Below are 12,707 nucleotides of genomic sequence, written 5' to 3' on the forward strand. Positions count from 1 at the left end.
AACCTTCATCTAAAACAACAATAAAAAAATTGTTTTTAATTTAATAAATAAAATAAAGTATACAAAAAAAAAAATTCCCCATGAGAGGCCCTCTCCCCCAGACAGACCTCCAGTCACTGCTGTCAAGTGGATTCTGACACAGAGCAACTCTACAGAACAGAATAGAACTGCCCCATAGGGTTTCCAAGGCTGTAATCTTTATGAAAGCAGACTGCCACATCTTTCTCCCACGGAGCAGCTGATGAGTTTGAACCACAGACCTTTCAGTTAGCAGCTAAGCACTTTAATCACTGCACCACAAAGGCTTCTTCAAACAGCCCTAGAGGTATGGGAAAGGGAATCTATGAACATCAGAGATGAAAGGGGTTTAAAGATCATGTCTATTTCCATATGGAGAGATAGAGAAGGCTTGTCCAACAATGAGGAAATACTTGGAGGGAGACACAGGCCTCCTGACTCCTACTCCAGGGCTCTTCCTGGACCCAGTGACACCTCCAAGGGCACTGCTATAGAGTCCCAGTTGCAGGTCTGTCTAGTCCTGAGGCAGGCAACTTCACAATCCAGACCCCACCTCTACAATCTGTTTTCTCTTTCTGAGCCAGTGGGCTCAATGGCTCCCAGTCCATCCCACTTCTCTATTCCTGCTTTCCTCTAGTGGGAACAGGTGAGCTCTCGCTCCCCACTAACGAGGTCCTTTCTCTTTCCCTGGCAGCCTGTAACAGATCTCCCTGTGACCAGGACTCAGCACAGACCTTGGGCAGTTTGGCCCCAATTGGAGGAGCCAGCAAGGCCCCCAGGGCTTCCTCTGGCACCACTGTCCCTTCACAGTGAGTCTAGGTGGGATGGACCCACATCCGCATGGGCCTGGCTCAGGGACCGCAGCAGAGGCTGCCACCCCAGCCCTGTCCTCCCCCTTGTTTTCCCTCCTCCCTCCAGGCAACATAACTCCACCCTCAGCTCCAGCGCTGCAGCCCCCAGTGTCCTGGTCCCCGTGCTGTGTGGACTCCTCACGGCCAAGAGCCTCGTGCTGGCTGCCCTGTTTGTCCTGTGAGTGGGTTAGGTTGGTCTGGGGGTGAAATGGGGCAGGGAACAGAGGAGGGAAAAATCAGAATTGACAAGTTTCTCCAGATGAAACCCTCACTGATCCTATCCGTTGTGAATGTTCACCAGACATTACAGGCCCACTTTTGTCTTTCAGTGCGAACTCTGTCACCTTGTCCATGTCCACCCACAGCTGCTGGGGTTCCCTGGTTTAAGAACAGAGCCTCAGGCATGCTCAGTAACTAGACTAAAAACTCGGTATCTCTGTGTCTGCTATCTCTGTTTCGCTGTTATTGTCTTTTATCCCTTCCCCTATCCTCCCCTCCCCTCTTATTTTTCTCCTTCCTCTCTTTCTTCTCCTTCTTCTCCTCATCCGCCTCCTCCTTCTCCTCTTCTCCTTCTCCTCCTCCTCTTCCCTCTCTCTTTCTCTCTCTCTCTCTCTCATTCATTCTTCCATCAGTAACACTGACCTGCACAAGCAGAAGTTACCTCCCACCAGCCATCCCCCTGGGAATGTCCAAGTCCAGGGACCTCCTAAAGCCCTCATCCCAGGACTCGGCCTCATCTAAGTTCTGAAGGAGAGAGTGTAGGGACAGGAAGAAAAGGGTTACAAGCTCTGGGGAGAAGGGAGCTCATGAGGAAAAATTTCGGTGGGGCTGAGTGAAAGGTACAGGGACAATGTAAGCTGTGAAGAAGATCCAGAAACGGTCTGGGGTCAGGCAAGAAGCAGGGTGGCTAGAGAAGGGGATGGGCTGTGGGAAGAGGGGAATAGAGTCAAGGAATGGACTGAAGTCACTCCGTGTATGTCTTCCTTCTCCTCACATCTCAGGGTCTTGAGGAATTGACAGGTGCAATACAGATGGGTCTCCGATGTGCCCAGCTCAGCCCAAGCCACAGACCTGAAAGCACTTCCTACTGAGCCACAGGACCCAAGATGGATGGCCAGTCTCCCCCGGACCCCAGCTCCAAGGAGCTCCTCCCTGATCTCCAAATTCTACTCTCCCTGCAGAAAAGGCCAAAACTTCCGAGAACTTGACCCAAAGCCCTTGGCTACAGCCCTCAGTCCAGAGCTGAGGATTTCCTCCCAAGGTCCATCTCTACTGCTGGTTCACAGTCAGTTTGCAAATGCACCAGCCCCATCCAGTTCTGGGTCCAAAGCCCAGCGCAACATCTTCGCATCAAATGGAGCCACTGCTATGACTCCTTCTTCTCCTCCTCGGTTTCCTGCTCCTGTCTTTAACCCCACAGCTCTCAGCTCAGCCAGGCACCCAGGTCATCCCAACCTTTCTCTGGTCCTCACTCCCTCTCCCCTTGTCTAGCCACTCTCTGCCAAGGCCACTCTGTTCTGCATCTTATGTTCCTTCTGCCTCCTCTTCCTCCTCGTCCCCCTTTTCAAGTCCCCTCACCACCTGCCCCTGGACCTGGACTACTATGTCAGTCACCTAACCAGTGCCCTGCCTTCACTCTTCACCATCAACTAATGGCGGCTAGATTGTTCCCCTTATACATCCCTTCTCAACAACACCTCTGTGCATTTTCACTGCAAAGGAATTGAAATTCAGTGTCGTTATTGGTGCCCATGCCGTGTCAAGGTCAGCCATTGTTTGTCATCATGTCATTGTGCATCCTCCATGCTGTTTTTACTGCCCAAGATGGCTGCAGGCTCTAGGAGAAAGTCAACCCTCCCTTTTTCTGCGCAAGCTGGGCAAGGGGCGCCTCAGTACAGCCAAGGCTGAAATGGCTCTGTGTCCTACCCCAGGCACTGTCATCCTAGAGGGTCGCTCTTTCTTTTTCTTTCTGATACTCTCACTCTTACTGTCCTGATGTTGGACCTGCTGGCATGCACCTATAATTTTACTATTGTTTCTTTCCTATTCTCCATCTTTTTTTCTTTATTCATACTTTCAGGAAAAGTTCTTTAACATTACAGTCTAATTCTTCTCGTCACAGTTTTACAATCTATGCTGTCATATTTTTACATTTCTAAACAGTCCATTTGTCCTCTGAATGTTCCTCTTTATAGCATGCATGTTTTATTTGGGGATGCAATCTTTTCTCTGGCAATATTAAAGTTTTAACATTTTCAAGTTTTTTTCAGCTTTGTGTATTTTCTGTTTCCTCTAAGTGCCTTTTATAGCCTTTGTTTTCTCCTTTCATTGGCCTCTGTCTTTCCTCAAAGCTTTCCAGAAAACTCTCCTGCTTCTCAGCAGCCTGTCTGTACTGAAGAGTGAGGGCCTCTAAAGCTGCTCGGATCAGACATTCTGTGTGGTTTGTGGGGTTTGAAGGGGTCTCTAGACTGATAAGGCAGGAGCATGGATTTTTGTTGGCAGATGCTTATATCTCAGGATTGCTCCATTTTTTTCTCTTTGCTCAATTGCTCCAGAAAGGGCTATTTTAACTGTTGTCTGTGGAGTCTGTCATGGATTGAATTGTGTCCTCCAAAAATATCTGTCAATTTGGCTGGGTCATGATTCCCAGTATTGTATGATTGTTTACCATTTTGTAATCTGATGTGATTTCCTTACGTGTTGTAAACTATCACTATGATGTAAGAAGATGGATTAGCGGCAGTTATACTGATGAGGTCTACAAGATTAGATAGTGTCTTAAGCCAATCTCTTTTGAGGTATAAAAGAGAGAAGCAAGCAAAGATACATGGCAACTTCATACCACCAAGAAAGCAGTGCCGGAGCAGAGCGCGTCTTTTGGACCTGAGGTTCCTGCACAGAGAAGCTCCCAGACCAAGGGAAGGTTAGTGACACGAACCTTCCTCCAGAGCCGATGGAGAAAGTGTTCCCCTGGAGCTGACGCCCTGAATTTGGACTTGTAACCTACTAGACTGTGAGAGAATAAATTTCTCTTTGTTGAAGCTATCCACTTGTGGTATTTCTGTTATAGCAGCACTAGATGACTAAGACAGGGTCTAAGCCTGAATGCTAGGGTTCTGGGCACCAGCTGTAGCAAAGCAAAAGGGTTTCACTGTGCAGTGTGCCCATTTCCACTCAGCCCTCTGTTGCAATAGACCCTCCTACTCAGCAGTGCCTGGTGCCCTGAGTGGAGCTCCAATATGGTCCACCCTTTTTATGGACTAAGGTCCCTGGGTGATGTAAACGTTTAAGTGTTGGGCTACTAACTGAAAGGTTGGTGGTTCAAACCCATTCAGCAACACCATGGAAGAAAGGCCTGGTGGCCTACTTCTGTAAAGATTAACAGTCAAGAAAACCCTATGGAGCAGTTCTACTCTGTAACACATGCAGTTGCCATGAGTCGAAATTGACTCAACAGCAACGGTTTTTTGGGGGTTTTTTTGGTTCTTCAGGAACTAACGTCAAGTTCTCTGCAGGGTGGTGAGTGAGAGGAGGGAGAAAGGATGTGGGCAGCTGACCCATTTTTAGTCTTAGGAGAGGCAGAGAATCTAAGCATGCAACTGCTTCTTAAAGAGACATTCAACCTGTTCTTGAGTTTCCAGCCCCCCTTCTACTCTGCCTTCAGAGATGCCTGTGCCTCCAAGTGCTGAGCCTTTCTGGGGTTCTAAGGTAAAAATGGCTTGCTTCTTAGATCTCCTACCCTAAACCCCTAGACATTAGTTTTCAGCTGTCTCTGGTCTGTTAAGTCATCCAGTTGTTACCTAGCTTTAAAACGTTCATGGCTCTCTTTCCCCTCGAGGATTTATACAATTTTTACCCACTTCCTTCGCCGTCTTCACACCTCCTTAGCTGGAATGAAGATGGACCTGAGATTTCCCATCAAACCGCCCCTCCCCAGCCCCCACCACTGTGGGCAGGAGTGGGAGAAAGATCCCAGCTTTCCACCTGCTCCTGTAAAGACTCCTGGCTCGCTCCCACCACCACCCCACAGTCAGCCTGAGACCCCCAGACCATCCCTTCATGCCTTTATCCTTGTTCATTCCAGTCACTACAAGACTCCCACGACTCCCTGTCATGGATTGAATTGTGTCCTCCAAAAAAATCTGTCAACTTGGCTGGGTCATGATTCCCAGTATTGTATGATTGTGCACCATTTTGTAATCTGATGTGATTTCTGTGTTGTAAACTCTAACACTATGATGTAATAAGAAGGATTAGTGGCAATTATACTGATGAGGTCTACAAGATTAGATAGTGTCTTAAGCCAATCTCTTTTGAGATATAAAAGAGAGAAGCGAGCAGAGACACGTGGGAACCTCATACCACCAAGAAAGCAGTGCCGGGAGCAGAGCCCGTCTTTTGGACCTGAGGTTCCTGCACAGAGAAGCTCCCAGACCAAGGGAAGATTGATGACACGGAACTTCCTCCAGAGCCGATGGAGAAAGGGTTCCCGTGCAGCTGATGCCCTGAATTTGGACTTGTAGACTACTAGACTGTGAGAGAATAAACTTCTCTTTGTTAAAACCATCCACTTGTGGTATTTCTATTATAGCAGCACTAGATGACTAAGACATTCCCCAATTCTCTCTCTAATAACCCAGAATCACTTCTCAATACCCATTGCCGTCAAGTTGATTCCAACTGTTAGTAACCGTATAGGACCTTATAAAAAATCAAAACCAAACCCTTTGCCATCAAGTCAATTCCAATTCATGGCCACCCCATGTGTTTTGGAGTAGCACTGTTCCGTAGGATTTTCATTGCTGTAATCTTTATGGAAGCAGATCACCAAACATTTCTTCTGTGGCACCACTGGGTGGGTTCAAACTACCAACCTTTAGATTAGTAGTTGAGCACAAGGGAATCCTATTAAATCTTATAAATCTGTTACATTAACCCTATCTCCCACTCTTCGAAAAATTCATAAACCTTTCTACTCTGCCCCCTGAAATGTACAGTTATCAGCATAAGCCCCTGTATTCTCAACTTCTCTGAACTTCATCTTCTTTCTATTCTCACCAAAATCCACTGTTCCTAAGGACACTGCTTCTTCTGTGGTTCTCCCAAGTGGAGGCTTTTTGCTCTCCCTTGCCTTGTACCACTGCACTTGAAGGTGGTGTTGGTGTCCTCCTGGTTCCTCAATGTCCATTCCTAACTTCCTATCCCTCCGAAAGCACCCCCACAATTTGATTTTCTATCATCAGACTACACCATAAACCATCCATCATTGTTGCAGATCTTATATAATCTGGGGTTCTCCTCTTTATTCTCCATGAGTCTTAACCCCTGGCTCCCTGTCACTCTCACTACTCCTGCTATAATCCTTGGTGACCTCAAGGCCTGTGTAGACTTGTAGATGATCTTTCCCAACCCCTGCTCTCTCAATTCCTTGACCTTCTCTCCACCAACAATCTTGACCTCCACACTACCTCAACCACCCATTCAAATGGTCATGAAGAATAGCAGCTCCTCCTTCATAATCTCATTTCTGAGAAATCCACATTCCAACCACCACCTGGTCTCTCTAGTTCAATCCTATTAACCTGATCATAGTACTTCTTCAACACCAATGGGACCTATAATCCATTAAGCCTGCCCCTTATCCCTTCTCCTCACCTCATTTATGCTTTCCTTTCCCTTAGAGTCCAGAAGCTGTCATTATAATCACTCTTCAGCACATAGCCTTAATTTCTCCCCTTTCACCGAACTCCTCTGGCAAGAATCCAACCCTAGTTGAATCCAGTTTTCTACTTACTCTGTGCCAGCACCAGGGAAGCTGAATGTGGCTGGAGAAGAACAACCAGTCATGCCGAATTATCTCACTGTAAGTACATGACCTCTAACATGGAGTGAGGAGTCCCTGGGTGGCACAAATGTTAAGTGCTCAATTACTAGCTGAAAGGTTGGTGGTTTAAACCCACCCAGAGGCTACTCAGAGGACAGACCTGGCCATCTGCTTCTGAAAGGTCACAGCCCTGAAAATCCTATGGAGCAGTTCTACTCTGCACACATGGGGTCTCCCTGAGTCGGAACTGACTTGACGGCAACTAAAAACAACAACAATGTGAAGTGGGCCCGAAGGGCTCCTGGGCAATCTTATCACACTTCCTGCTCCATTCTAGACCTCTATCTCACACCATCCTCTGTCCCCTCAAACTCCAATGCCTCCTCCCTCTCCGTCTTCTCATGCTCAGCTCGTGTCTTTGCTTCCTAACTCACTGAAAAATCAAAACAAACAAACAAAAAACACTTAGAAAAGAACATCCAGGGACATCTAGGTCAACTGGCATAACAAAGTTTATTAAGAAAATGTTCTGCATCCTACTTTGGTGAGTGGTGTCTGGGGTCTTAAAAGCTAGTGAGTAGCCATCTAAGATGCATCAATTGGTCCCAACCCACCTGGAATAAAGGAGAATGAAGAACACCAAAGTCACAAGGACAGTATTAGCCCAGGAGACAGAAAGGACCACAGACTGCATCAGCCTGAGACCAGAAGAACTAGATGGTGCCCAGCTACCGCCAGTGACTGCCCTGACAAGGAACAAAACAGAAAGTCCCAGATGGAGCAGGAGAAAAGTAGCGTACGGAACTCAAATTCTAGTAAAAAGATCAGACTTAATGGTCTGACTGAGACTGGAGGATCCCCAGAAAGCATGGCCCCTGGACTCTCTGTCAACCCAGAACTAAAACCATTCCCAAGGCCAACTCTTCAGACAAAGATTAGACTGGACTATGGGGCATAAAATGATACTGGGAAGAGTGTGCCTCTTAGCTCAAGTAGATACATGAGACTAAATGGGCAGCTCCTGTCCAGAGGTGAGATGAGAAGGCAGAGAGGGTCAAGAGCTGGTTGAATGGACACGGGAAATCAAGGGTGGAAAGGAGGAGTGTGCTGTCACAGTACAGGGAGAGTAATTAGGGTCACATAATGTATGTATAAATTTTTGTATGAAAGACTAACTTGAGTTGTAAACTTTCACTTAAAGTACAACAATAAAAAAAAAAAAGACTAATGGGGCACAACAGCCTAGGGCAAGGACTAGAAGGCAGGAGGGGACAGGAAAGCTGGTAATAGGGAACCCAAGTTCGAGAAGGGATAGTGTTGACAGGTCGTGGGGTTGTTACCATTGTATAAAACAATATGTATACTGACTGTTTAATAAGAAACTATTTCTTCTGTAAACCTTCATCTAAAGTTCAATAAAAAAAATTTTAAAAAAAGAATAGCCACCCGGGTCAGCCATACCTGCCAAGCATGCTACTTCTGTACCCTCATACTTAGTCTCTTCTTCCTGACACTCTGGATGAACTCTCCCTGCTCTCATCTCACTTAGGCCCAAAATCCCATCTCTTGTCTACACAAGAACATTGCTCCAGAAGTCCTCTCCTCTCACCTGCGTCACCTTTTCCCCCCTCTCAGTGTCATGACAATCAGAATGTAAGTAAAAAACCAAAAACCAAACTCGTTGCCGTTGAGTCGATTCCGACTCATAGAGACCCTATAGGACAGAGTAGAACTGCCCCATAGAGTTTCCAAGGAGCACCTCGTGGATTTGAACTGCTGACCTTTTGGTTAGTAGCTGTAGCACTTAACCACTATGCCACCAGGGTTTCCAAATGTAAATATAGTATATTAAAAACTCTCTTGACCCTCGGCACCTCCAATTACGGCTCCATCATTTTATTACCCTTTACAGCAAAACTCACATGAAAGGATTTGATACACTCTCAGCCTCCAGTACTTCTCTTTCTGTTCTCTCTTGAACCCACTCCAATCAGGCCTTTCTTTGTGTCACTCCTTGAAACATCTGGTTATAATCTCCAAAGACTTCCACATTGTTAAATGGAATGGTCAATATTCATCTTACTGGAAAGATGACATGGCTCATCATGCGTTCCTTCTTGAAATGCTTTCTTCTCTTAGCTTCCAGTAAAAACAAACAAACAAAACAACTTTTGTGGTTTTCCTCCTAAGTCTTTGGATGGCGTGTAATAAATTACTCCCAAATCTTAGAAACCTGAAAGAACAAGCAACAGATATTTACTATCTCACGGTTTCTGGGGTCAGAAATTTGGTAGCGTCTTAGTTGGGTGTTTCTGGGGGCAGCCAGGATGTCATCAAGGATTGCAGTTATCCAAAGGCTTGACAGTCACTGAAGGAGCCACTTCCAAAACGGCTCACTCACATGGTTGTTGGAACAAGGCCTCAGTTCCTCACCACATGGGCCTTTCTTCATGACATGGACACTAACTTCCCCAGAGTGAGCGATCCAAGAGAGAGCAAGGAGGAAGTCACAATGCTTCTTATTATCTAGTCTCTGATGTCACATGCCATTACGTCTGCCATATTCTATTCATTAGAAGCTAATGACTACGTCCAGCCCACAGTAAAAGAAAGAGGAATTAGACTCCATCTCTTGAAGGAAGACGTATCAAAGAATTTGTGGGTATATTTTTAAACCACCACAGTACACACTCAGGCTACAAATTAATTATATTCCTCCCACATGAAAAACATATTCATCCCCTCCAAAGGCCTCCAAAAGTCTCATCCTATTACAGGATCACCACAAAGTCCAGAAACTTATTTAAATCAAGTCCAGGGGCAGATATGGTTCCTCAGATGCAGTTCCTTAGTACAGTTCCTCGACTATGGTTTTTCTTGATCTGAAGACCTGGGAATTAAAGAGAGAAGTTGTCTTCCCCATAAACACCCAACATACAATGGTGATACAAGCATAAGATAACCACTATAGACGTTCTATTCAAAAGGGGTGTGGGGGAGATGGGAGGTAAAAGGAGTCACCGATCCTTACAAAATCTGAAATTCAAATGAGTACATGTTAGAAATTTATTGATTAGGTCTCTGTCCTTCTTCTACCTGGGAATAATTCCCCATGGCTCTTGGTTCCTCCCTCTGGGCTCTTAATTCTGTCCTCTGATTCATCCTTCCCTTTCCATGAAAGACAGTCCATGTTTACAGTTTCATAGTTTTCTCAGCCTGCTTTCTTCCAGTAGAATTTTGGGAGTATGAAAGTCCTTTTTTTATTTTATACTGTCTCTGTTCCTTTCAGTCCAATCTGGTAGTGTTTTATAATGTCATTCTCTTGAAAAAATTTGTGGGTCTCCTATGAATTTTATTGGGATTCACTCCACTAAACAAAAACCACATGCACTAATCTCTTTAAGATAAGGCCTTCTATACCTTGGGCTTCTGCTGAGATACTGAGGAATAATGTCTTTAAGCATCTTAGAAATGCTAATGTTTAATTGAGAGAATCTGTGAGGCATGCACATTAAACTCTTTAGAGGGCCTTATGTTTGAGGCACTGCCTTTGATATTTCTGAAGTCGTAACAAAGGATTTTACAGTCACACTTTCAGTTTCATTTTTAGACCATATTTTCCAGAGTGGCCTGAATTTGATTTTAGCGTAATTTATTGTCTGGAGAGGCTGAGAATTTTCAGTGCTCCTTCATGTTTAATTATATTGCCTATGGTTTTTCTCTCTCCTTTCACATTTTACAAGAAGTCTCAAGAAGAAACCAGGAGGCACTTCAACGCTTTGTCTGGAGATCTCCTTAGCTATATCACCTAGTCCATCAGGTATATTTTCTACTTTCCACATTACTGCAGGTGACAGTGTTGCTAAACTTTTGGTCCCTACATAATAAGGATTACCTTTCCTCCTCACCTACTAGCTAAGTGAGCCTGGAGAAGGTACTTTAGATCTCTACCCCCAGCCACTTATTGGTAAAAACAGAACGGACAATATCCACATTACTAAGTTATTTGGATTATGAAGTAGAATAATATATTCATAAAGTGTCAGACATATAGCAACACTGAACAAATGCTGAGCTTTAGAGGGAGTGCAGTATAGTAGAAAGAGCCCAACTCTGGGTCAGGCAGACCTGGAATCAATCAGAGACCCACCCCTACTAATGTGCAAGGGCAGGGGGTTGGAGGCATTGGAGAAAAAGGAGGCCTGATCCACTCAGCTTGAAACTTCCTCTGTCAAATAATTCTCTGGGACCTATGAAAAGGACCCCAGGTCCCTCTGGAAAAGCTCTGCTTATGAGAGTGACAGTGTGAGCCCCGTGGGTTTAGGCTCAGCCCATTCCCCAAGTTGGGAGAAACAGGTTGAGCCTGGGATATTCTCTCTCCCATTCCCACCCCTGGGCTCCAGGTCTGAGATCCCAGAAGGGCCCAATCAGCCCCAGCAGTGTCCACACCCTTGGGTGGCTCTGTGTGGAAAGCATTCACCCTGCTTACACTGGTGGGGAGGCCATAGTGCAGAGAAAGGAGCAGACCCCCACCTTCCAGGAACTCACTGTCCACTGGGGAGAGCAGATCCCCTTGTGAAACAGCAGGGACAACTCAGAGTTGATTTCGGGATGGAAGGACACAGAGATGGTGTATGTGGGCAAGGGCTGATCTTGGGGGCCTGCAGAAAGTAAGCTCCCTTTCTTGGTGGACAACAGAAGGGAAAAAAGAAAAAAATCAGGGTGAGTAAACTGCCTGAGCTGGACCCAAACACATACGTACTCACTGGCACCCCATGTGGCCAACAGTGGCCAGGGCAGCCTTCCTCTCTGTCTGGAGGCTGTGGCCACCAACCTAGTGTGTAGTGGGGTGGGGAAGGGGGAGGGATTGTGGGCAAGGAAATTCCCTAAAGGGCCACTTCTGCATATGTGTGCAATTCTGCGACAGCCCCTGACCACCCTCCTGGTCTCATGTCTCACTGCAGGTAAGACTTGCAATGGAAAATCTCAGATGAAACTTAGGAGCCCAGATGCTAGGAAAGCCACCTGTCACTTTGAGCAGGTCATTGACCTTCTCTGGACCTCTGTTTCCCCATATGCAGAGGGATAAATATTACTACCACACTGTTGTGAGGATTAGGCTGAACAATACAAATGAACAAGTTTTGTAAATTATAAAATTATGTGAGTATGTTATTCATGTAGTTTGAGTTTCCTTCAAACTATAAAACGGTCCTGCCTTTCCACATTTGATCTCTAGTGAACCAAGTTCTGTATTTTGCCCTTTGTTTTCTCCATCATTGACCTTTCTTATCTTCTGTTCTCTCGTTGTCCCCTGAAAGTCTGAAAGCTCCCTTAGAGGGGAGGGTGCTTCACATAAGCCCGATGAGTAGCCGCCTTGCGCCAGCTCCAGTGTTCCAGTTCTAGGCCCATATTACAGCTCTTTTAGGAGGTTCCCTCTCTCTCCCATTGCCTCTCTATGAAAACCTCTGTCTGGTTGGCTACTTATAGAAACAAGTCACTTAATTCTATTGGGTAGTTTTATGCGCCATTATTTGCATAGCAATCAACCAATCCCTTGCAAGATTATGGCTTAGTCAATCATCTTTGGCAGAATTATAAACCCAAGGCCAGAAAGGCTGTATGTAAAAGAAACCCACTGCACTGCAGGTCCAAACCAGCTTAGGACTGTGGTCAGGATCCACATGCTTCTCTGACCCTGTCAACTGTACCTCCTTCAGTCCTTCTGGGAAAGAGAGATAAAGGCAGGGCCAGAAAATGAGAGGCCATATGTGCAGAGAGAGAGTAAAAAGAGTGAGGCAGCATTTGATTTGACCACCATTTCCTCCCAGGACTTCTCAGTTCCTCTCCCCACCATCCCCCACCCTACCCCCATCCCCTGCGCAAGGGGAAGCTAAGAGCACTGAGAGTTTCCATAGCTGTGAGAAGCTGAGCTGAGGCCTCTCAGAGCCCAGAGACACTCCATGCACCTGAAGGGAAGGGTCTGGGCTCTGCCTCCCCCACCTCCCCTATTC

At 46.0% G+C, this 12,707-nt stretch overlaps 1 protein-coding gene across 1 annotated transcript in view; it reads left to right on the plus strand.

Moving 5' to 3' along the window:
- Positions 1–11,843, plus strand: part of NCR2 (natural cytotoxicity triggering receptor 2) — a 14,981-nt gene extending 3,138 nt beyond the window's left edge. Inside the window, 6 exon segments of the mRNA XM_023734115.1 lie at positions 713–827; positions 937–1,049; positions 1,870–1,900; positions 1,902–1,982; positions 11,482–11,788; positions 11,790–11,843. Of these exon segments, the coding sequence (XP_023589883.1) occupies positions 713–827; positions 937–1,049; positions 1,870–1,900; positions 1,902–1,982; positions 11,482–11,788; positions 11,790–11,843 (701 nt within the window).
- The last annotated feature ends 864 nt before the right edge of the window (positions 11,844–12,707 follow it).

Source organism: Trichechus manatus, unplaced genomic scaffold (genome assembly GCF_000243295.1).
Source record: "Trichechus manatus latirostris isolate Lorelei unplaced genomic scaffold, TriManLat1.0 scaffold00065, whole genome shotgun sequence".
NCBI lineage: Eukaryota > Metazoa > Chordata > Mammalia > Sirenia > Trichechidae > Trichechus > Trichechus manatus.